Here is a 26,529-nt window from a genome sequence, read left to right as displayed (position 1 = left end):
GGGAAGACGCATCCCGTAATCAGGTCACATTTCACTGTAGTCTCAGCATCCGTTTCTCGCCCTTTACATCGGAGGAATCGAGACATCGGAAAGACGGAATAATGGTGTGGATGAATTTGGCATGTCTTTTCGTCCCGTTGCTAATGCTCGTACGGGTGTCCGCGCAGGTGGACGTCAAGAACGGGAAAGAAGCGGCGAAAACCGGGAATTTCATGGAAGATGAACAGTGGCTGTCCACCATTTCCCAGTACAGTCGCAAGATCAAGCACTGGAACCGCTTCAGAGATGTGAGTCTCCTTTAAGATTATCAATGGTGACATTGCACGACTGTTTCTCCTCATAAATACTGAGTGGATCGCATTTATTTGTAAGAGTTAGTTACAGACATACTGAACGTTTCTCTTAACACATTATTAGTCTGTTAACCTAAAACATGTATACACTTAGGACAGATTATATGATGAACTGATGAGTTTATAGATAATGCTTGAGTGTTTTAAATTGTACGTTTTGTATCATTACAGAAAGACTTTTAAAAAGCCTACATAGCAATCTTTTGCATCTTTAATAGCCAACACTGCTGTGATCATGTTTACACGTAGACTTGGTTCCAAACAATGTACCATCTGTTGTTGTGTGTTTAATTGACTACATTGGTTTGATTACAGAATAGAGCAGATTGCATTAGAGTGTCATTCATTGGCCAGCTGTGTGATGTGATGTAATAATAGGCAACTTTAATAATTGATAGGGGCTTTGCATGCATTCGGAGGAAGATTTATCAATTGATTCATTTCCCAAAGGTCATGCTGTATTATCATAGAGTTATTATAGATGTTGTGTTAATTGATCCTTTATCAAATGCCAATGGTTTTTATGTTTATAATGCAGAAAATAACATCTCATCCCAAGCATTCTACTGTTAGAAAAATACACTTGAGAGTGGGTGCCAACAGAATTCTGATGAATATGTAACACTATTACTATAACTATCATAGATATTATGATAATTGACAGCGGTAATGTTCAACCTTTGAAAGGTTCTCTGTTGGGCCGTGCTGCTCAAATTGAAACACTAAACCTCCAAATAAACCGAGATTTATCTCCATCAGTGTTTGGCTGGTAGCTATTTTTACCCTTCTGGAAGTGGATTAAGTGTATAACTCCTTAAATGATTACGTAGAAAAACACGTCCAAGAGAACCAGGAATTTATCTAAATGTGTCCATGAAAAGATTAAGAATGAATTCGACCAGGATTATAAATGGATGGGTACAGCATTTTTACAGCAGTGGTTTAGGTTCAAACAAGGCCCTGCAGCGCAGGCTCTGTATTCTCCAATCAATGGCCATTGATCACACCATCTCACACATATGAATAGCGGAGAAGCAATGCTTGTCCAACACATACGGGTGTTTTGCTGAAATAACAACTCTCCCTTCGTTCAAGAAAATCTAAACTGCTTTGAAAAAAGCTGCATTTTCTCTGTCTCTGTGGCCATGATTAAAATGCAGCTTTTTTTACTTAAACCATTCTAGTTGAAGCACTTGCCCATGAAATGCTTGCTGCTGTATTGTTTGGGTTGTCACGTCATTGCACAGATGATGGGAATGTCTCTTATTATAAATGCTAAATTAAAGAAATTTCAAGTTGAAGAGTTTCTTAACGAGGGAGAAAAGACTGAAAAAGTGCTTAGTAGCAAACCAAAAAATGGACCATCAAAGCAGCAAATATCTACCACATTTAAAGCAATGATTTCCATTATAGCTGGCTACCTTAGCAACAAAGGCTTGGTTGAGTTAGACAGGAAGAGCAACTCATTTCAGATTAGGTTTATTTAACAGTGTTGCCCTCCTGCTGACCGAGAACAACAGGCATACATCTCAAATCATGTGAAATAAGGTCAACTACAGTTCTATTTTCAAAGATGTTACTATAGGTCCATTCACACAATTCATGAATTTACATAATTTGCATTGTAATTAAATACTGATTTAAAATGATTTAAAGCGGCCCTAACTCAGACAGTTTCTGTATATCTCATGTTAATCTTGAGTACTTACAGAATAGTATCGCACCCTTCAAATATCCGCAGAATCTTTAGTTTGATCACATTTATAAAAGACAGATAAAGCTGTACGTTTATTTGACGCGTTAGGACGGCGGGGGTGCGCACACATTGCCAAGAAAACAGTTTCACGTACCGTGTGCGGTTCATGTCCAGAGTCTTTTAGCGCTTGGACCGCCGCTCCATCTATCAGTTTCAAACGATCTCCAAATCCAGTCATGCTTTTACAAAAAAGAATCACTACAAAGCATATTAAATGCATTAAGATAAATGGGGAATCATGCTGGTGTGTTCTGATGGTACATTTATTTTTATTCTGAGATTGCAAGGATTAGAAAAAGCAACAGGCCTTCTGACACAGTTGAGCACCATTTTAATAGTCACCTGTTATCTCTGATCAGAGACTGAAAAGGAATCTCTTGCAGAGCACATTTTATTTAATCTTTAAAGTGTTGCTTGTGACAAAAGCAAATAATCCAAATTGACGCTGGCTTTCAAAGTCCTTTGAGGTTCTCAGAGCTGAATAATGATACAACCCAAGCTAATGTTGATGAAAGCATGAAAGGCTTATAAATGTATGCTGACTTGCATACAGAGAAAGTTATGATTTGATATAAATATTTAACACTCTTTGTATTCCATGCATTGTTGATTTTTATTAACAGGACGTGTACATTGGCTTAATACAGTACGACCAGTATAAATGGGACTGATGTTTCTGTTTTAGACTTAAGTTCTGCACTTTTTGATTTATTAAGGAACCCAAACATTTAAATTGTTTTGCAAACGAAAATAGTTTCTTCTGTATTATGGTGACGCATGATCATAACTGAAATATTAAAGGGATTTAATTTGACTACCAACCCAAAAGACCTTGTAATTCAAGGGGATCATTATGGGGTCCAAAGAGGTGTTATTACCATGTTTTCTCCTTTCACATATCATATGGAAAGTGGGCACAAAGATACCCAAACACTGTTCTTTTATGTAATCGTTTGTTATTAGTTAACACCATCCAACAGCTTGAGGTACCCAATTGACATCAGCCAAAAAAGTCTAGTCACATAAAGCAATTTTTTTTAAGACAAACAACATTAAAGGGATAATTCACCCCAAAATGAAAATTCTCATCATTGACTCATCATTGTTTTAAACCTGTATACATTTATCTGTTCTGCTGAACAAAAGAGATATTTGGAAGAATGTCAGAAACCAAACAGGGGTGCGTTTCCCAAACGCATAGTTCCGTCGTTCCAACATAGTTCAACGATTCAAGTGTTTCCTGGAACAATCTTTCCAACAATCACCCGCAAGCAACAACGTAAAAGTTGCGTCTAGAGCTGTGGTTAGAAGCATAGTTCCTTTTTATTATGACATGTATACTTACATGCATCATGCCTTTGAGCAAACTAAGCAAGCAAAATGCAGAGCATTCTAAATCCATCATTCGAAATATATACACGTTTATGTGCATCGTACTATGGTGGTTAACCAGAGAGTTATGTCGTTGTTCGAGAAACGCCTGATCTCTATCCTCATTTAGTGCCATAGCAGGCAAAATAAATATGGGAGACGGGGGGGACGATATCAGTTTGGTTGCTGACATTCTTCTAAATATCTTCCTTTGTGTTTAGCAGAACAAAGAAATGTATAAAGATTTGGTCATTTGGAACAATCTGAAGGTAAGTAAATGATAATATGTATAAAATGGATCAGATATTGCGATAGATAGATAAACCATAATGCTGTGCCCAGCAACATATAATAAGAAAGTACAGGGTCAATTCTGGTTGACTTTAAAAAGTTATACGATGTTATCGATTTACTGCAATTTTGTAATCACAGTGACTGGATTAAAAACGATTACTTACATTGATGATAATTACATACTAATCAACCCTAAGTGCTGATATACACTAGAATCAGGCTTAGCTGAGAACATCACATAGACACTTAAAACTCACAGTGTGGGTTTAAACCACTTTTGTCATGCTCGCTTATCTATTTCCATACAAGTGGTAAATGTAATCTTATTTCATGGTCGGCATTTAAGACCGAATATACTGCAGAATGTAAAAGATTAGATCATTTTAAATGACAAATCCCTCTGGACACAATTACAAACACAATCAGCAACATTAATTTTTACTCGGCTCTAGATAAGATTTTCCCCAACACACACTATATACACTATATATATATATATAATTATATACAGTATCTTTTTTATTTTAACAATTTAAGGCAGCAATGCACCTAAAACATATCTCATGGTGTGATAACTTCATTATCGGTAAACACGGTTGGAGTTGCCGAGAGTGACCAGCTCTGTCTAATTCAACCCCTCAACCTTCCTGGCTGTTAAACAGAGCATCTTACAAACCAGGGGTGAATATGTTATCTATTCAGCTGAAAGTAAACAACCAGCAGCGCTGACCAATCCTCCGGTAGCTGGCAAACCATCTTTTCTCTTTCTCTTTCCCCTTCACAATGTAGAAAAGGCTCATTAAAAATCAGTGCTGCTGGCTGGCACCTGTTATTCCCCCGCTACATTTTTAATGAAGCAAAAATGTTTCAAGCCTACGCTGAAAATGGTCTTCCATTTAGCCATTCATTACCATTTAATTTAAGATGCACATGTGTTCATTCAGAGTGGGTGGAAAAAGGTTGTTCCTTGTGATTGCTTTAGATGTTTAGTAATTTATGACATTTTCGGTGTGGCTTAAATATTGAATGCGTTTGTCTTTTCAATAGCAAGAGCCTTTTTGGGCACATCTAAGCATGTTCGTTTTTCACCTCTCAGGAAATTAGCTTTAAAATAACCTCATGTGGAAGCAGCGCGTATGTGTCAGTGAGATAGGAAATGCCTATCAAAAGAAGCGAGTGATTTCATCTGACAAGCCTGCACACCAACCGCAGAGATTCAGCGCTGGCCTGTCATGGCTCCAGTCCATCAGGATTCCAATCACATGCTTGTAGAGGAGGGAATGCCCTCGCAACTGCCAGAGCAGCGTAGCATATGGTCCATAATTACTGATAATGCAGCATAAGATGATACACCCAAATACCCCATTAAGATTTCATCGTGAAAGATCAGCATTCACCGCACTGCAACACAAATGCAAAATGTAATGCTTATTCTGGAACGCAGTCAATGCATGCTCATGCACATCTGTTTGTCACTCTCATGCTCGATTAAGACACACAACGGTCCGGTTTGTCCAGCCGAGGAGGTTGCAGGCCTGGCGGAAGGAGATTGAGTGCTGTTGGATGAATGTTGACAAAGGGCGAATGAGGGCAAGGCAGCAGCATGTCTTGGCCAAAGACCAGGAGTGTAGGTGGGCTTTAATTGAGTGGAGAGAAACTGGCCTTTCATCATGCTGCTCTCGGGGGCTGCGCCTTTCCTGTTGAATTTGACTTTTTATCTGGAAAATGCAGGACCCAGGCAAATGTTTTGTCGGGTTTGATCCAGCTCCAGTCGTGAACATCTCTTTTCACCTGCCCTTTTCTCCAATATAATAAAAAGTGCTTTTACGATACACGTTGGAAATGAAAGCGACCACACTTTTCCGTTCTCCTGGCTGTCCTCAGCCTCTGGGAGTCTGGGTACCAAACAGTGTTCTCTGAAGATCAAGCTGACCTAACAAATAAAAAGGCTCCTGTTCCGGGGATCCAATTACAAAAACTATTGCATGGCGACGCTGTTTTCTCCCCCTAAGGTTTCCCATCCCTGATGAAGCCGGCGTAATTTATCCCTTTCCAGTCTGCTTGAAATACAGTAAGACTTGCTTTTCTGAGAATGCCAGAGTTAAGTGGCGCAGACTTTCTCCAAACTCCAATAAAGCGCATTATGCCTCCAGCAATAACGAGGCAGCATAAACTAAATCCTACAGAGCGCTGTAAAGGTATGGAGTTGACGTGACCTGTCAACCCATCAGAGGTTCGGTCTTCCACGCCCAGAGAATGCCTTATTGACTGCTGCTGGTGTCAGATTTGCTCATTTAAAGGCAACTCTTGCCACTGCTGTACTGCTCTCTCTCACGATTCTTTTCAGGGCTGTCAGTCTGTTCCATTGAGTTGTTGGGAGTGTTATTTAGGCTGAAAGGCAGAAAGATTGAAGATTACTGACGAAAATAATCATATAAGAACATATTTGAGCTAATTCCCACTTGCATTAGACATAAAGAAAAAGCAAGGATGCTTGAATGTGATGCGTGTAGAATTATTATTAAAGGCATACTGTAGTGTCTATCATTTACTCACTCCCCTATCATTCCATATCTGTATGACTTTCTTTCTTGTGCAGAACCCAAAAGAAGATAATATGAAGAATGTGGTTAACCAAACAGCACTGACCCCATAGTATGACATTTCTCAAAATATCAAATTTTGTTTTCACATAAGTCAGTCAGGTTCTGAATTACATGAGAGTAAATAAATGATGACACAATTTACTGTATATTTTTGCGTGAACTATCCTTTTAAAGGTCTGGTGTATGAAATTTAGCGGCATCTAGCAGTGAGGTTGCAAATTGCAAACAACTCCCTTCACCCCTCGTCCGTCCTTTTTCGAAGCACAAAGAACAAATATGTCGTAACATTTTCGCTTCTTTCCCACAGGAGATAACATATTTACGAAAGGCGCTCTGTAGAGAAATTTGTCTGTTAAAGGACAATGTAAAAATAACATGGGGTATCCATGCAAGGGGACTTATAGTGTATGTAGACAGAAATAGCTCATTCTACTGTAATATAAACAAAAGGCTTTATTATATAAGGTCTTTATACATCTCTAAAGACATTTCTGACAATAGATCCTCCAAAAAATGACACAAAACACCTTGAAATTAGTATTTTGTATTAAAGGTCTCAAGAAGTCAGATTGTTACATCTCTCATGCATCAGATTGTATTTTGTATGTTTCATTTAAAGGCCTGAGTCAGTGACAAATGCTCTGAGTGGAAAGTCAGCTCTGTTCATTCGCGGCTCTCTTTATGTTTCATCTGCTGATTCTGCTCATCTCTTCATCTAGGTCTAGAGTTGTACCCTGGAGGAGCAGCTTGCCTTTCTCCTCTTAGCTCTACAAACCCCCCAAAGACTGGCAGGCCTGTGAGCTTTTTCCTCAGCATGAGGAAAGTCAGGATATGTTCACAGTCAAGGGAGTGGGCTGTTAGCAGAGCTTTTTGATGTGCTTGTGTACGGTTAATCTGAAAATCCCAGTCGGAAAGGCCTCATGCATAAATCAAGTAGGAGGCTTGTGCATGCCTGTCAGCTATAGCCGTGGTGTGACAGTGAAAACATCGTTTGGAAGGTACTGATAATACGGTGTCTGTTTTCCTCTCGATTTTCCTCCTTTGCCGAACACGACTTATTAGATTCGGAGTCAAAGGGAGAATGGATGTGTGGGACCTCAGCATCATGCACTGCCTGGGGTGTTTGTGAACCGCGAGGAGCCTGCGTGATGTCTGGCAACGCAGTGGTGTGATAAATGTGTGGGAGTGAGGCCATTGTGAGGTCATCACCACAAGGATCCATCCGGCTTTAATCAATTATGGAAGTCTGTTTCGCTGAGAGCCTTCGACAGGCAATAATTATAAGCACGGCGTGCAAAATTTGTTACTAAAAGACCAATGCTTGACATGAAATAAAACAGACTGCAAGGTGGGAGGCCACAGGCCGAATGCGAGTCATAATAACAAATGACAGGAAATTATGCGGCAAAGCATTTTCATGATTACTATAATTTGTAAATGAGTAGTATATTTAAAGAAAAAGTTTATATTCCTCCTTTATGTCGTACCCAATGCCTTTTTTCTCCAAAAGACATGCAACATCAGAATTTACTGCACAGATAGTCAATACACCGCATTTCATATTGATGTTTCATAAAGTGTTCTTGCCGTACGTCCCTGTCGCAAACGTTTTCTATAGCAACATGAGTGCAACAGTGCACACTCCTTCACACCGCTCACTGTCTCTCTGCATTGTGATGTGACTGTCAATTGTGAGTGTAAAAGACAGATCCAGTTCACCCTCCAACTGCTGCTTGAACACACACAGACATGTGTACGTATCGCTTTTCATGGGTTTCTGGAGTGCCAATCAAACAAGTATTCTTTCGACGTAAACATGGTGCCATCAAGGCCTTAAAATCATAGCTGAATTTTATGTGTGCAGACATGTTGGATTACATAGCAGAGATATGTGGAATAAAAGAGTTGTCAGTCGGCACAGGAGGGGGTGAAGCACTCTGTGATGTTTTTCATGAGATGGAGGTCCTCCGAGAGATACTCCTGCCAGCCTTTACTCAAGGCAGGGCAAAGATGAGCTGACTCTGGATATAGGACGTGCTCAGCTGCAAATGCTTCCTAGACTTTGTCTGGATGGAAAGAAAGAAAGGTCATAAAAGATTAACGCTATACTGGATGTTTGTCATGAAATTTGATCGCATAGTAAATCATTTTAAGCAATGTCAATATAAAGGAATCAGGAGTCAGGACGTGATGATGCTGGTGATATTAAATTTGATGATATGTTATGCAATATTTCTCTGCTCTGACTCATCCTTTTCTCTTTTTAGAGAGGGGGAAAACACATCAATGTGACACAATATTTTCCACCCTAAAAATGCATGTCAACATTTTTGTGTTGGCATGCCTGGCTGCTTCAATTTGCATAATCTAAAAACAAAAATATAAGACCCCCCTGAGATGCCTTCACTGGTCTGCCCTTGTAAAACATTAGATATTTACTGGTATAGACATTTAATATGTCAGTACACCACACTGTATCTCATTTGCCAGTGAAGCAAAAACAGATCTAAATAATGCAAATATCAGGAAATCAATAACAGGGTTGTTCACTGCCATATATTATTGCTGTTAAGCACTGCAGGACCACTGGTCTTTTATCGAATGAAATCATTATATCTGACAAGGTTTTGTCATATTAGGGACATGCATGAATAATGCATGTGGAAGAATTTAGTTGAGAAAAACCAACTGTGCGTATTTTACATACTGAAGTGGCTTAATGATTTAGCTGTATTGTGTGTTTCATTAAAACCTACAAAAGTCGTTTCTAAAGCCACGCCAGGATGAATAATCATGTAATCTTTGTTTACTGCAAACATCATATCAACAGCCACTTCACTTGAAGTAATTCCTTTATTGCACATTTGTAGTTGACAAAGCAAAATTCAATCAATAAGCAATTTCAACTCTTATTTACACTTATTTACAACAGCATAGAGACCACAACAAGATAAATTGCTGGCGATTTATAAAGTTCACAGCTTGTGCATTTCGAAAAAAAATATTATTAATCACTTAACTGAAATATTTCAAGTGTTATGAGCACCAAGTGGATAATTATTTTAAAGCAACTGCTTATTTTATAAGAACACATGGGAGAATATTACAGATGTATTCAAAGTTCTGCCCAGGCAGCAAATAGATGTTTTAAGCAGTTGGAGGCTTTGTTTTCTTTGATAGTTACTCCTCAGAGATGCATCTCACTCTAACTGTCTGCTCCTCTTTTCTCTTTTCTTAATCTTCCTCACATTTCACCAGGAAGTGGAGGTTAGTGGTGCTTGCCTCATGACTTGGCTTGTGTTTGATGTCTTGTTTTAAAACGAGGCGCTTTAAAATCATCATATTCTTCAACAACGTTCTAAAATGCTTTTCACAGTCCAGTCATCACACTTTGCACTTCCTTTCACTTTATCTGTCTTGTTACTCTTTCTGTTCTATTCATCTTATAGTATGTTCATTGTTGATTTCTCTATGCTTGCCATTATTAAAAATGTGATAGATTAGTAAATAATAGATTACATAAATTGATAAAAATTGTGAGCCTGTTGCATGAAGACTTGAATTCGGAATCAAAAGCACATTTGAGTGACAACTGTTTTTTTTCTGTCAGGACGACTACATCAGATCATGGGATGAAAATCAAGGCTCAAATGAAAGTAAGTCTTCTTTAAAATAATTATGAACAGTGCAATGTATTTATATTTTGTTAACTTTATATGAATATGTTGGGGTCTATATTCAGACTACAGTTTGTTTCCTATGTGTTAAGGTATCATGCTTTGGTTGTGCTTAAAATAAATGGAACACAAAAATATTTTGGGTCAATGTTTTCTTTAAATCTGAAATAGAATGAATCACAATGAAGTATTCAAATGTAATGACGGTCACTTTATTGCTGTCAGTTCAATGCAGATCTTCAACCTTTTAAAAGCATGACGCTTTCAAAAAACTAAAACAACAGTCTGTTTATAAGGTCTTGTTGTAAACCAGACTGTCTGAATGTATTGTCTCATTACAAGCGTTGTAATTATTATTAGATGATGTGCACTGTGTTCATTTGTCACTGCAGAGAGCCCTTCCTTCTTTTTTCCTTCGCTGCCAAACACTAATTGCTTACACAAGAGATGAGGTCATCTCCTCAGTGTGCTTGAGTAGAGAAAAGGCCCGGGCATATTTTCGAACATTGTGTCTGGATTTTCAGTTTAAATGAAGTCTGCAGAATGGGGGAGTCCATTAGCAAATATCCAAGGATGTAATTAATGGATAATTGCTATAGTTCCACTGAAGGCCCAGTAAGAACCCCAAAGGCTTGATTTAGCACTGACTGACATCGGCTTTGTTCCTTCAATGCACAAATCCACTTAATCTTCATATGTCCAAAACAGAGGTCCATTCTGAGTTTAAACTTAAGTTCATCGAACAGCTGTCATTACACCCACCTCAGAACATTTCTAAGAAACTCATTCAGTAAAGTTATTTCCTGTGAAAATGCTAATATGTGTAAGATAAATGCACACATACCACAGCAAATATAACACTTAAAAGATTCACGAACCTGACAACTGTCAACACTTACCCTTGTGTTATTCCAAACCTTTTCTATGGAGTAATTGGGGTTAAATGCTGCTCTTAAAGTGATACTTTCACCCAGAAAATGTAATTATGTTATCATTTACTTCAAATCCTAAAATCCTAACCTAATAATACCTTTCGATCTTACCATTGATCATATTTTGATGACAAAGACTGCTGCAGTGCAATTGTCTCCTCAATTATGAGTAAATTAATGAAGCATTGGTAAAGTCCCCCAAGAAATATAATGTGTAGACAGGGCCAGTGTAGACATCCTTTTAATTAAGTGTTTTGTTTAATGTAAAAGACAGGAACAAAGAACATTTTATTGATAGTAAACACATCCACGCCTACCAGAAAGAGAAACCAAGCGTGTATAGTAAAGATAAACTGAGAGCGTATACATCTATAGATGCCTGCGTGTACTAACAGTGGCAAACTTTATCACATGCATTAACTTGAACACAAACTTGACACATAACATGAGCCTTCTCGATGTTCCATCTTCCTTTACATTAATGCGCTGGTTGCAACTAAAGATGCTGTGACGTAAGCGTGACGTTGGCCGTAAAGGGGTCTATAGTGCCACAGTTTTGGTTTGAAGTCACTCTCACACTTCAAAAGACATTTCTCACAAAGCTGAATCCATGTGTAACATCAAAGACGTTGTTTAAGCCAACATGTTGAGTTAAAACATGCCCCACTCCTGTCATGATGGGAACGAGGCTGACTAAATCTGCTGTGTAGGACAAATAATATCAGTCATGTTCTTTTGTAATGATGGCTAATTTGTGATTTATTTAAGATCTTATTTATACCGTAACATTCCAGGAGCGCCTGCTCTTTGGCAGGAAGCTAACAGATACCCATGCAGCAGAAAGTCCCAAAGAGCTTTATTTACAGTGGCTTCTTATGGGACGTCATGTTCTTACTATGTTTATGAGGAACAAATGTTTACGTGCCAGCGTAATGTGTTTAATAGCTCAAACTCAAAGTGCCACTGCAACATTTTGGAGATTGATGGATAGGAGGTACTAGAGACCAAAAGAGTGATGATAATGGACAGAGAGAGAAGTCTTTTTTTCTAGAATACTTGCATAAGCTTCTAATCAGTCTTCACTCTTGAGTTGGACTGTTGCTATAGCAACATCATCATTCTTGTGTTCTCTTTAATTAGCTTGAGCCTGTTGTGCTAAAGTGAGACATTCAGATTAATCCCTTGCCATCATAATCTTTTAATCTTAAAATAAGGATTCTCCTTCAGTGAGGATTATAATGTTGTATTAGATTCAGCCATTTGTTACACAAAAAATAAGGAAAACAATATGATGTGTAAATATGTGAGCTTGCGCCACAATGTGCAATTATAATGGATTAGTAGTGGATCTTAAAAATATTTTTTTGTTTTGTCTGTCTCTTTGCATGGGCGGTTGCTGTTGAGTTTGCGCAATTATGATTTATTACTTCTCAGAATAAATATATCTTTCTATCTTTGCTGTTGAAAAACAAAAAGTGAAAATCAAAAGTGTCCATGTTGCAGGGGAGCGGTGGGAAACATTTTTAAATGATCTGAACTCATAGATAACTACAGTACCTATCTTTCGGTTATAAGAAAGATTTATATGAGTTGAATCTTTATCTGTACTATTAAAAGAAAAACTAGATCATAAAATCCAGTACAACACAAGAAATCAGAGTTTGGGGCAATTGTAACACATTAATTGACTCATCAGATGACATTAACCCACAGTGTCAAAACACACTTCAAAGAATAATACCATTGGTTTAATATTTACTTACTTTACTTTTGACAATATTAGTGGCATATGTTAAAATTTAACATTGGAGTACATGTCATCTACACTTTAGCTTAATCCTTCAGAATTAGTTAATTCAATAAATGTTTATATTGATTCTTGCGACAATTCCCATCAGTCTCACTTACTGACAATACGCCACGCATTGTGGTGGCTCCAGGTTTTTTTTTTCAGTTTCAAATTGATATGCATACTAAATATTCTTTCCATTTGTATAGTCATTGTTTAAAACAGTGCAGAACACACAAAGTGCATAAAGTACACATAAATAATGGTTTGAGAGAAACTGGTAAAAAATAAATGAAATGTCAAAGATAATATATACAAGTGTATTATCTCTGCAGATGTGGATACCACTAAAGATCCGTGCCAGAAGGTGAAGTGCAGCCGACACAAGGTTTGTGTTGCCCAGGGCTACCAGCGTGCTGTGTGCGTCAATCGCAAAAAGTTGGAGCATAGGTGAGCCCCTCAGTTACAAGACAAGACTCTTTCTCTCTCTCCCCCAATACAGGATCAGAAAACCAAGAGTATGAGCAAATTATTACATTGTGTGAATTATCCCTGCAATTACTGGACAGTCTAAAGAAGAGAAATAATACACGGTAGTACAAAAAATGAACAAGACGTGTGAGTGTGTTTGTAGGGGGGAGTGAAAGAGAGACTTCATACTGTTTGTAGTTGATTCATGGATCATGTGGATCGTGTGGATTGTTTATGGATTGCAATCAACACTTTCATCAACACTTTTATTGTATTTATTGATCTTTTATGAAAGCAGTGTACAAAGGTAAATCTGACTTGGTCAATAAACTATTTAAAATGATATTCATGTTCTTTGTGACAGTACTTGTGACACTGAAAACGTATTTTAATGATAATCCTAAATGAAGATAGAATAGCGAAGAGAAATCATTTTTAAGAAACCTCAATTGAGCAATCCCTTTACTTCCAGATAAAAAAACAACTTAATATGGCACAAGGATTGCATCCCTTGGTGTTTTTTAGCAACTGAAGCTGAACATGTTTCAATCACCATTCCTTAGAGGTTTTTCTCTTTGTAATGTACAAATCCATACAGACAACGTGTAATGTAACCTAAACTGAAAAAACTGGCTAATTATAGCTCGCCCTGTTCTTTGAGTGACAAATACCCAGCCATGCCTCAGTTTTAGTTTCAAATACTGTATGTATTATTGTGTGTTAGGTTAAAGCAGCAGGTCATAAAGCAGCAGCAGGAGAGCAGCTGTAGTCCCTGCCCGGTGTCCTCTGCTGGCCCAGTTTGCGGTTCTGATGGACACAACTACGCCTCTCAAGTACTGCACACTGCACACAGCTTCCTTTCAATGGAGCTCTTACACCCAACCGATATGATAAATGTCTCTGCAGTTCAGCTCATTTTAATACAATTGTCTTTGTTGCAGTTCGTGCTCTGTTCTGGTCTGCGCTAGTTTCTTTGGGGTGGATGAATTTTTGACACTGTTAAAATGTTTTGTCATATAACCCAAAACTACACTTCTTCCAGTTGTAGTGAACAGTTTTGTTCCTATCAAATATTTCATATAAATTCAGCAGACTGCATGAGGTCATGCCAACAAAGGTTATTTTTATTTTGCAATTAGGGGAAAAAAACACTGCATGGCCAAATATATTCACTCTGCTAGCAAATATGTTCTTGAACATGAATTTCAAAACCATGAGCATTGTTAGAAATAACTGCATATTTCCATCTTGTGTGCATGATTTTCTGTGTGACTCACAGATCAGTCTGTTGAGCAATATGGGTAATGGCCTCTATTGTAGTCTGTACTGTGGCCCTTGACATGTTCAAAAATAAAGAAAATAGCTTGAGAACATTCAGGGTGCCTTGAGATGAAAGGGCCATTCTGCTGAATTATGTATTATCTCTATTATACCTATTTTTGACCTTGTGAGGGAAGAAATGAAGGTTGACTACAGCTTCTCTTTAATGGAGATGTTATTTTTGAATGAGAGATTTTCGGTCATCTTTAAAAGTAATTGCTTTGTATCTTAGCTATAATAAATTTCTCTGAATTGGGTAATGTGACACTGGACAAGTGTTATATGAGCAATGCTTATTCTTTGCGTTGTGTGTGTGCACCTGTGAATCAGTGCAAACTGGAGCAGCAGGCATGTCTCACCGGGAAGGAGCTGAAAGTAAGATGTTCTGGTCTCTGCCCCTGTACCGCCACCGTGGCACCTTCTACAGACGCGGACAGCAAACATGGTATCAACCTGCCACACACTGCCAAACATTGCAATATTCACCTGAAGAATACTTTTAACAAGGAATTACCTACTGAATTGCAAGAGTACAATAAAAAGCTCATTCTTCTAAATACACATGATCATATTTTGATGACAAAGACTGCTGCAGTGCAATTGTCTTTTTTCCCGTCCCCCTGAGCAGTTTGCAGCTCCACCTAACATAGGTTTTATTGATTTATCAACACACTCTCCGCTCTGCGTCTTTCTTCTCATTCTGTAGATGTGCTGACTTTTGAATACGTTTGATTTATATCTACAGTGTCCGTAGATTTTGCTTGTTCAGAAGGGCAAAATCAGGACGCGGTTGGTTCTTCCGTTTTTTTTATACCAACACCTAGCAACACTCTCTTATCTACTTTTTTTCACTATTACTCTGTCTCTCTGCTCATCATTCCATAGAGAGCTGCACAGGGCAGGACCTGGCAGATCTGGGCGATCGCCTGCGGGACTGGTTTCAGCTGCTCCAAGGCAACAGGAAGCAGAACAACACAGGGAATCCTGTAGCCAGCTCTGCTTCAAGTGAGGCGCTAATGTCCATTTACGACAGCGTTACAATCTATGACATCACAGACCTGAGTTAAATATCGCTGCTGTCCGTCTGAAATCTTTTATCTCTATATTTCATGATTTTTATCACTTTGCCATGAATCAACATTATTAGTCACCCTTTGTGTATTTAATCATATTAAAAGTAAAGCATTTATTTAATTTCCTGAAACACAGCAAATTTGGACAACCTAGGTTTCGGAAAGACAGCAACAATATAGCATTTAGCGTATAGCAGCCTCTTATGCATACAGCAGACTACAGATTAACTGTATACAAGAGTATGCTGCTACTATACTAACAAGTACTAGTAAATAATCTTAAATATTTCTTATTTAAGCAACAGTTTTTACATCTGAAATTGAAATGCAAGATTTTCAATGTGTCTCAGATTTTGGACCACACTATAAAATGTGTGTTCTGAGAGCCTTAAAGATGGTTTTATGATAGTTTCCAGTAATAAAACCACCCGCATTTTGCATTTAAATGTGCCTAAGGGCCAGTATAACTCAAAGCTATTATATGTGAAATGGTTTTCATGCCTTTAGAATAAACCCATCACCATTTTACCCCCAAAAAGCAGTTTCGCTGAATTGGGAAATGCCAGTAGCTTAAGCAATCCATTTGCTCCTACTACAAATTAAAATGCAAGTTTAATGGCAAATATATGGCCAGATTCACCATACGCCTCATCAGTTCTCAAACTAGCTGTGACCTTGCTATGCCTCTCTTGTGGCATTGTTTCTATTATTTGCTCCTGTTTTATATTAACGAAAGATCTCCGTTTCAGACCATTTGACATGTACATGTCATTGATCAACGACTGTTGATCAACATAACTTCATTATGAATCCCTGGATATGTGTTGTTGAACAATGACTTGAAAACAACAAAATAAAATTATGTTATTTTAACAACAAATTTCATTGGAAATATGTTGGATTTTTACTGCACATATTTCTGATCTACAGTGAGGCAACTGTGGAAAATGATGGTGGCTTTCATTTGCCAGTTCTGAAAATAAGAGATCACTTTGACATGTATCACTTTGACATGTGCCTATATGTTTCTGTACAGTTGTGGACCGGACACTTGTTGCGACCTGTAAGGACTCTATTGGCTGGATGTTCTCTAAGTTGGATACAAACAATGACTTATATCTGGACCAAGCCGAGCTGGCCGCCATTAATCTGGACAAATATGAAGTGTGCATACGGCCCTTCTTCAACTCCTGTGACTCTTTCCGCGATGGCAAAGTTTCAACAGCCGAGTGGTGCCTCTGCTTTTGGAGAGAGAGTGAGTTTTCAATATATCCACTGAACTCAAACATATTTTAATAACTTTTGCTTGTGCAAAATTCATATAACAGCTTGAACTTCTCTTAGCAAAATGTATATTCGTGGTATGACTGTGGAATAGTAGAACAAATCATTAAACTAAGCTTGGATAGGAGAAACATTGTGACATCCGGAAAATGAAGCACTTCAGCTTTAAACCCAACTAACTGGGATGGTTGTCTTGGCATTGCACATTTGTGGCCTGAAAACCCTGCTGGGTAGTGACACGGTCGACAGTTTGCTCTGCTTGGATATATCAGCGTGACAGAAGGGGGACACATGGCCGAATGTCAGTGCCAGCACAAGTCAGTGTCTGAGCGTGTTGAACACAGAGTTTCAGACAGTTGGGAGTTTAAAATCAGAAATTATGTTTGAGTTTGGTTTGAGGGGGCTGTTTGGTTTCCATTACGAAGATGAAGAGATTTTGCCCACATAGACTCGGCCTGTAGTGCAGAATGTGTATTTTACATAGTACTCACTGGACTGATGTTAAACATACTATTGTAGAGCTTTAGGTAAATCCATCTATCTATGCGGAGAGTTTTTGAGACGCCCGTCAGTATCTCATTTGGTTTGCACTGGATTAAATTTAATTGGTTTTCTAAATATAATCAAACATTGAAAGGAGGGAATTGAAGCATATGTGGGATGTTTGGATTACTGTAATCCAGAGCTTTCATTTCCTTCAAACGCTCTCTCTCGCAAGCCCTCTGGCTAGAATACGAGAGATGAGGGAGCGGGCGAGCACAAATTGACCTTTAGCTGTTTATGGTATGCGGCAAGAGTAATTTGGAGTATTTATTCAAGTAGATATGTAAGTCTTCGCTGTATGTGTGGAGGAATTGGTATTCAGCGTGTTGCTAGGGTGACTGACAGCATGTGCGCGTGCGTGTGTGTTGTCAGCGTGAGAGCGCGAGTCTGTTTGCATGTGCATGTGTTTTTCAGCAACATGTTATACATATTAATGAGACTCGTCAGCGGGTGTGTGTTGCTTTGTTTGAGGAATTCCTTTGTGTGAGTGTGTGTTTACTTAAGCCATGGAGCATGGCAAGATTCTTCAGACAAACAGACATATGCTTTGCTCTGCATCTCATCGGAGGGCACAGAGCTATATCACATACACACACACTGTATTAACTTGCCTTTTGTTTGATGTGATTCTGCTCACGATGTGGCTGGGCACTCTCATCTCTCAAGGGGAGGGCACAGTAGCTTTTGGCCTGTCACACTTTATCTTCCCCTCCTATTTCCCCTGGTGGAAAGGAAATGGTTATTACGGAGAGAAAACAACATCACTGTTGGTTGTTGATAGGCCGTTCAGATTCAAACTCTTTGGGACTGAACCCAGACGGGCAGTCAGACAGAAACTCATTGCGTTTTTTAGACTTGACCTGGCCCGCCCTCACATGTAGCTGTGAAACATGATAGCTTTGAATTTGATTCGCTGATATTCATGAACGGACTAATGCCAGCTATCACCTTGAATTAAAGTCATTCAGTTAAAGGGATAGTTCACCCAAGAAGAAAATTCTGTCGTGAATTACTCACTCTCTAGTTGTTCCAAATCTGTATACATTTCTTTGTTTGGTTGATCACAGAGAAAGATATTTGGACGAATGCTTGTAACCAAACAGATCTTGGAGCCCATTGACTACCATAGTAGGAAAAATGACAATGGTAGTCAAAAGTGCGTGCCCCCAGAACTGTTTGCTGTCCTACATCTTTAAAAGATCTTCTGTGTTCCACAGAACAAACAAAATTATAATGTATTTTTTCCTATTATTGTAGTCAATGGGGTCCAAGAACTGTATGGTTATAAGTCTTCTTCCAAATATCTTTCTGTGTTCATCAGAACAAAGAAATTGATACAGATTTTGGAACGACTCGAGGTGTCGGGTTAGGGTTTAGAGAATTTTTATTTTGATCCCTTAAAATATAGCAAGACTAAGCCCCATATTGGGTTTGACAGAAAATGGGTTTAGAATGGCGTGATGAAGAGCAAATGTTGAAGGAATTTAAATACTTGGGGTTGAACTATTTCCTAAAAGCATTGTGAAAACGTTTTGCCATTTTCCCTCACGGCATTAAAATGAAAATTACAATTTGATGTGTTTAATAACGAATGTTCATTTACTCAACCTTTCAAGATCTATCCAAAGCAAGATATATTACTCAAAATGTAATTGACTAGAATTACATTGGCATATAACTAAAGATTATAACAATCCATTATGCTGTTTGTAAAATGTGGGTATGTTTGGGTGTGATAGTGTGTTTTGATTGTACGGCTGCACAGCTATAATGCTACCTCATCGGGGAGTTGGTGGGAGAGCTTGTGTGAAGCGTTTGTCTGGAGGAGATTAGCGCCGGCTCTTTCCCCTAAAGGCACTGATTGTTTTTCTTCCTCAGAGCCTCCCTGCCTGGCTGAGCTAGAGAGAATCCAAGTGCAAGAGGGAGCCAAAAAGAAACCGGGTAAGAATGAACGCTCCGCTGAGACTCTCTGTGCTATCTCAGGAAGAACAAGTGAAGGTGTGAGGGAGAGGAACACAGATTTAGACAAACGCACCTGAGGCTACACGTGCAAAATGTATACCGCTAGAAGATTTAGAATGATGAAGGTCAATATAATAAAAGAGCGAGGCAGAGAATAAAAGTGAGTTATTTAACAGATGATAAGCACGGGGCTGGGATTAGTTTAGAATCAGGTGTGGGGATTAGAGCGGAGCTCCTGGCAGTGGGCAGCGCTGCGTGTTGGGCTGCATCGCTCCTAGGACTCTCCAAGGACATGCTGCAGATACACCAGCCAATCAGAATCAGGGTAAATGTAAAAGCACCCGACGCCTCAGAAAAAACAGCAAAAACATTAACTTGCATATAAAATCACCTCAAAACACGAATATAATCACGTTAAATTTTTATTTTATGGATATGAGGTACTTTGATAATATTAAATGCAGGTGCAAGACCATTTTTCCCATATATGCTAAAAATAAAAAATACTAATATGCAAATACATTTACACAGGTTAAAGGTCTTGTTTTTGTTTAATAATTTTGCATTAAAAGCCATATTATAAAAAACATTTGCTCATGGTGATGTCATCACACCCTGAATGAAACAAACTGGTCACTCTGTATTTCAACCTATGCGTTGATATACTGCAGACAGAAACCCCAGACTTCAACCCTCGCCAAGGTTACATTTTCTGCATTACAATGAGAATTGTCACTTGGGTCTGTCACATGATTTATAGGTAGCAATATGCTAACTAGTTTGTAGTTTCTCCCATGAAGCAACGCTTATTTAATACCCAATGTTCACCCCAAAACACAGACTTTGGCTTTTTAATATGTGCATGTGTGGTTTTTGCTATTTTAGACACATACATACCCAGCTGTGATGAGGACGGCTTTTACAGGAGACTGCAGTGTGATAAGAGTAGAAGGGAGTGCTGGTGTGTGGACCAGCATGGAGGAGAGTTAATGGGCTCCAGAATCCATGGCAACCCCGACTGTGGTAAGCACAAGCACATACGCGCTCGTACACACGCATATACACACACAGGGAGGACAATGCTCCTTCTGTAGCTACAGGGCTTAGGGCTTATAGATCCAAAAGAACATCAGTCACCCATCTGACAGAAGACCAAGTGCTACATTCATTAGGCCAGGTTCATTTCCATTCCAAAAGAGCTGTTGTCTCGCTGAAATAAAGGTCCGTAAGATGAATTACTTCTGGCTGTGTCTGACCGGCAGGTGATAAAAACAAATCCCCTGACTGGACATAAAATAGCAATTAAAAAAACGCAATGTCAAAGTCACACCTTCTGTATGGCTTTTGTTTACACGTCGACTTCGATTGAGAGGTTTTTCACACGTAGATTGCTCAGTTTGCACATATGGCTTATCATAACACCATGCACGTATCAGTAAATAACACTTTTTTTCTTCAGACGAGGTGGTCACGTACTCGGGCGATTTCGGGAGTGGGCTCGGATGGGAAGATGAGGAAGAGAAGGAGGCAGAGGAGAATGGCGAGGAGGCCGAGGAAGAAGAAGGGGAGGTGGGGGAGATTGATGACGGTGGATACATTTGGTAGAACGTAACAGAATTTCCGCCTTGCTCAACGTAGCTTTCTGTGGCCCATCACTACAGAGGCAGGTCTATCTTCTGACATTAAATGGTGGACACTGGAGGGTCGATCATCTTTATACTGCACCCCAAACAGCATCGAGTTAGGGAGGGGGTGGGGAGGGCTCGCTGGTTAGTGTTAGCTGTAGTGAGATTATGGTCTATCGGCAAAGAGTTTTAAATTATTGGGCTTATGAATACTTGTGAACCATCATATTATTTGTTGAATCGGTGAATCAGTCTTTAGCATCCGCAAACACAAGCTCTAGGCGCTTGATAGGTGTGATGTGATACGTTCTTATGCAAGTCTAATAAAAACACTTTTATCACTATACACTTGGAAATTCTACATGTAATTTTAAATAGTTTGAGGAACGGATCTGACTTTTTAAAGAATGTACTACTTCATTAGACCTTCTGTCAACCATTGTTATGTCCAACGGCTTTGGCTTTTTGAGACTGCTTTTGTAATGTCTTTGCTCTTAGAGTTCATGTAAATTGCAAGTTTCTATGTCCTCACGATTATTAAGATAAAAACTCTAGAGCTAAGATTGTTACCCTGTTCCATCATCATCATCAAAAATGTAAGATCTGAACAAAATCAGTTTCTGTATCTTTAATACTAACACTTTGCATTAAGCAGCCTTGAAGTACATTTAAACATAAACATTATTTGATTTTATATGATGCATTTCTCTCACAAACTACAACCGATTTTAGCCTGTTTGCCAGAAATATACAATGCACTTCTACGAAGTACTGATCCCTGTCCTGAAGGCACTGTTTTTTTCTCTCTTTTGTGTAATAATCCAACCGAAACCAGAGCCAGGCGATGCATTATATTTTCATATAAACTATGTCTCAGCGCAGTAGCTTTCTCTCCCACAAACCCTGATGACCATATCATTGTATTCCCTTTCGAAATGCACAGTAATAAATCCAGAGAAATGTGCTCTTTGGTTTCATATTTATATCATAATAGAATTTGCTTATACTTCACTAGGTCAGGCTGTAATACGGTACCTCAGAGCGACATGGCTATTATAACCAGGCAGTATATGGATGAAATGGAGTCAGGAATGAGCTTTTCAAAATGCAATCTGACATATTCCCCTTGCCCGTATATACCCAAAGGAACCAATCTGTCTTTGCAGATGTCTTCTAATCAGATCTTTCCATCATTTGCAGTGAAAGATGAGTTAACTGTAAAGTCACGAGGTGTAAATCTTGTGTCGCGGGGAATTATTATCTAGGTCTAAATTTATAAACTAAGACTAAGGAAAACAGGAACCTTGCTTGTACTTAAAGTATCTCTTTTTGTATCTATGAGGGGGAAAAAATTGCAGCAAGCTGGCTTTACAGACTTTCTTTATTCCACTAGTATCAAGTCTCACTCGCTATAGCACATGAATTGTAAAACGTGTATGAGTTATACTCGGTCTGGTATGCTAATGAACTCTGGCATGCTTTCTGAGCTCCAAATAGGGAAAATTCATTGTAACATCCAAACAAGTAAACATATTCATCAACGTACTGCTGCTTTTTGTGCCGAATACAAATCCTCCAAAAAATTGAAATATCAATGAGACAAAGCTTGGGGATATTTAAATTACATCTGGATTATCAGATAACATCTCTCTGGTTTGTTTGGGTGGAAAAGCGACCTACTCATTAAAAGTAAATTGTGAATGTTCTGATGTCTTGCTCATCAGTGTACAGGAGTCTGCAAACAGTGATGTTATGCCACTTGGACTAGTGTATGATTGTATTGTACTGTACATGCCATTATTATTGTAAATACTTGGATTTTACGCAAAACTTTCTATTTGCGCTGAGTTGCAGTATATTTGCATTTAGTTGCATGTTTCTTTGTCTGAGTGTCATCTTTCTTGCCTGAATATGATTAAAGGCTCTGGGCCCTAAACGTGTTTCCTTTCTTCTCCTAATTACTTACAAGACTCTGCGTACAAACAATGTTTTGGCAATTTGAAAATACAGTGAAAATACCAAAGGCTAAATGATTTTAAAGACACACATTTTTAAGTGGGTTCATATTACTTAGTGGCAAAAAGTATTAATTAATTTTAATAGAAGTCATAAGTAAACATAAGAAACATCTTTAAATACGCACTTGATGTCATACAGGGAATTAAACATCATAGTATAATCTGCATAAGGTCTAAAATTATAATACCGCATATATATCTTACTGATCTGGTGTGGTAACATGCTCGATATCTATTGGAATTGCTAGAAATCAATCAGAAAACATAAATTGTATTCAGGTATAAAATTGGTTATCTATTTGAAATAATTGTCAAATTGTAAAATATATGACTGTGGCCATAAACAGCGAAAATACAACACATTAATAGCTAACTAAACATGGCATAAATTAAAGCTGCTTTTCCCAGTGATCATAAAATAGTTAATTTGCTAAAAATCAATTTTAGATGTGCAGGCATTCAAGCAGGATTTATATGCAAATGTTTAAATCATTCAAGCCCTTTTTCCTGAGTCAAGTGGTTGAGACCAATATTTAACAATGCACTACATGTCTTTTCCAGGAATACAAACCTGAAAAACAGCATTTATGTTGTTGTTATACTGCTTGGAAACTTCATCGCATCTTTCAAATTTCCTGCCACTATGAAACATTGATTATTTTCACTCCTGATTTCATTCTCAAGTGTCTTGTACAATTACATGAATTGATGAGAATAATCAAAGCTTGCTTTGAATGTTTTGTAGTCTCCATGTTTTTCTGACATCTTCCTCTGCGTTGTCTAATGCCTTAAACACAGCGGCATTTCCAGTTTGAGCAAAGAGTCTCAGCAGTGGCTCAAGAACTGTCACTGGGATGCTAAAGTTGAGGTGAGGATATGTCACTTTAGCTGAAAAGTCTCTTGTGTTGCTAGACACGACTCCTACAAAAACAGTTTATAAAAGAAAGCATGAAATCTTCTGTCATCACGTTTAAGAAAACAATATGCTTATTGGTCACATGGTGCCCTCTTCTGGTTAGAGAAGGTACAGCACAATAGAATAATGCATGCGGTTGTCAGTTAAGGTTAACGTGTATCATTTCTGAGCCACTAATGGCACAAAATAGAACTGCAAAAATAATGACTGTTTCAGACCAGTAGCCACATCCCACATTCACACCGTTGGTTGAGCCAATGAATAATATTACCCAATAGTTCCCCAGTGCTAGGACGAACCACAGCGCCACCACTGGCTCCAGACTGTACTGCACATGTAGTTTGCAACATCACAGGCTGTGATTGATGGGTGATGACTCTGGATAAGATCCCTGACGTCAAGGAAGGTCCAGAGCTACCTCCTAAAGCCCCGTAACCGAAGACAACTACGTCCTCACCTGAACAAAGACAGAAAATGGGAGAAAGTACATGCAGGACTAATGTTACTGTTATATGTGTTTGTGTATTGTACTTAACATAAAACTTGACAAATGTATATTTATATTGTAGTTATGTCATAAAACTCTGCATGTAATACTATCAGTTTAACTATATACATGAACATGAAAGGCATGTTTGGAACCACAGCTTTCCTGTTGGTCCCTCAAAAATTTCAAGACTCAAATATGTCGTCTCATTTCATAAGTTATTATGAAATGGGTGCACTCTACCTTGGTGAAAGTGTGTGGCAAACTGGGGAGTTAGTAAGTTCAAGACGGGCTCCTGAAGCTTCACCACAGCAATATCATAGGGAGATGATGGTGCTGATGAGAACAGCACCTTACCACTCACTGTGTGAAATCTGTGATGCAAAATTTATTTAGTAAACTGCAAAGGAGATGGTGATTGCATTCTTAAAGAATTGTGTGTTTACAATTTGACAAAGACTCACATTATTTGTATTTTCTAGACCATTTTGCATAAATTCAAAGTACAGCATACCTTCCTCCCATGTTGGCTTTGACTGTAAGCACCGATTTGTCATTCACCACATGCCTGCAGGTCAGTACCAATTGCTGGTTAAGCAGTACACCAGAACCCCACAAGTAACCAGCGTCGATCAGTGCCACATTTGGGTAACGTTCACACCCATACACTGGCCTGGCATTGTTTGTTAATGGTGCTTGAAGAGATTTGTAGATGAACTCCATTGCCATTTTTGTCAGTGACTTCTGAGACTCAACAGCCTTCAGCACATTTTTCAGAATTAAATGTACAGAGCACACTAATGTCAACCCAATCCATTCGTCTGACTTCCAGCATAGTGGTGAAATGATCAAACCCACAAGGCAAGCTTTGTCTTCTTGACTAACAAACAGTCCTCCTCCTTCAACGCCAGGCAAGCAGCGGGCATCAGTCAGGATCAGTGTATTTTCATCTCCAGCGAGATTACTCACAATACCTTTACTGATGGTGTTCATGAAAAGATCTGGACAGAGACCACCAAAAGGAGAGCCACAGGCGAGGACAGGGAATCCCTTTTTAAGATTGCAACTATTCAACAATGGCACAGATTCCATATAGGTGGATGAAGTAGGCACTTTAATAAAAGCAAACCAGCTTAAGAACCTGGAGTGTTCCAGAACCTCCGTGTCCGTGTAAAAAACCCAGTTATCTGCCCTCTTGAAGATTTTATGAAACGCGTCTTGAAACTCTAAACAGTTAACCATCATTAACAGTTTGGCCTCTTGACGGATCGCGTTGGGTCGGTCCATTACGCGGTGGTTATGGTTTTCTGAAACGTCAGTGCGCTTTGTGTAATCTACGTACACTTGCATATCTTTACAAAAATTGGCAGGATACAATGGTTTTGAGTCATTCTTCGCGAAAGGTTCATTTATAAAGTCAGAAAACACAATGCCAGTGCAGACAACAATTCCAGACTGGGAGTTTAGAAATACTCCACTACAACTTATTGCTTTATTCTGAGACCCAGAACTGAGGTCGAGGGGCGTCTTAGATACCGTGACAACACAACACGCCTCCTCAATAGCCTTCATTTTTTATGAATTATAAAACTAACCGCAATAAAACAAATTATGCTAGGCGTTTAGGGCTTGAGTTATCGCATCTTAAAGAGCCACTTTCTTCCATTTGCCCAATTTACTAAATTAATTCGCAGGTGTGTCAACCAACGGGCCAAAAAGATTAATGGTTCATTAAAGTAAGTTGTTAGTTAATTAAAGTTAGTTCATTCATTCCCAATTTGTATTAATATATCGGCGAACCAACCCACTGAAGTTGTACGACCACAGCATGAAGTCTTCACAACGCAGAATTTCCGGATATGATTTGATTGGTGTATACTTTATCACGTGATCATATAGCGCATCGATCTATTGGCTAATCGGCAGCTCATACACAGCTGCTGCTTTCCGCGTTGGACCAATTGCTTTTGTAACCGTTTTATACGGTTTATTTTGCGTTGTATGGTTCATATATGAACATAAAAAAGATATGCATACATTTATGTACATAAG

General features: G+C 38.6%; 2 protein-coding genes across 2 annotated transcripts; one reads left to right on the top strand and one right to left on the bottom strand.

Moving 5' to 3' along the window:
* On the top strand, positions 1 to 22,991 carry spock2 (SPARC (osteonectin), cwcv and kazal like domains proteoglycan 2). The gene is made up of 10 exons (XM_079473318.1): positions 1 to 287; positions 9,991 to 10,036; positions 13,114 to 13,228; positions 13,974 to 14,082; positions 14,900 to 15,014; positions 15,455 to 15,574; positions 16,679 to 16,897; positions 19,348 to 19,410; positions 20,317 to 20,454; positions 20,891 to 22,991. Exons 1-10 carry the CDS (start codon positions 102 to 104, stop codon positions 21,034 to 21,036), a joined length of 1,257 nt encoding a protein of 418 aa, XP_079329444.1. The 5' UTR covers positions 1 to 101; the 3' UTR covers positions 21,037 to 22,991.
* Positions 22,941 to 26,343, bottom strand: tysnd1 (trypsin like peroxisomal matrix peptidase 1). The gene is made up of 4 exons (XM_079473317.1): positions 24,992 to 26,343; positions 24,721 to 24,851; positions 24,262 to 24,447; positions 22,941 to 23,995 (listed from the first exon to the last, which is right to left on the bottom strand). Exons 1-4 carry the CDS (start codon positions 26,047 to 26,049, stop codon positions 23,793 to 23,795), a joined length of 1,578 nt encoding a protein of 525 aa, XP_079329443.1. The 5' UTR covers positions 26,050 to 26,343; the 3' UTR covers positions 22,941 to 23,792.
* Positions 26,344 to 26,529: the final 186 nt, after the last annotated feature.

Source organism: Barbatula barbatula (genome assembly GCF_947034865.1).
Source record: "Barbatula barbatula genome assembly, chromosome: 14".
Taxonomy (NCBI): domain Eukaryota; kingdom Metazoa; phylum Chordata; class Actinopteri; order Cypriniformes; family Nemacheilidae; genus Barbatula; species Barbatula barbatula.
The sequence above is the reverse complement of the archived record's forward strand: the minus strand, read 5'-3'. Positions and strand labels throughout refer to the sequence as shown.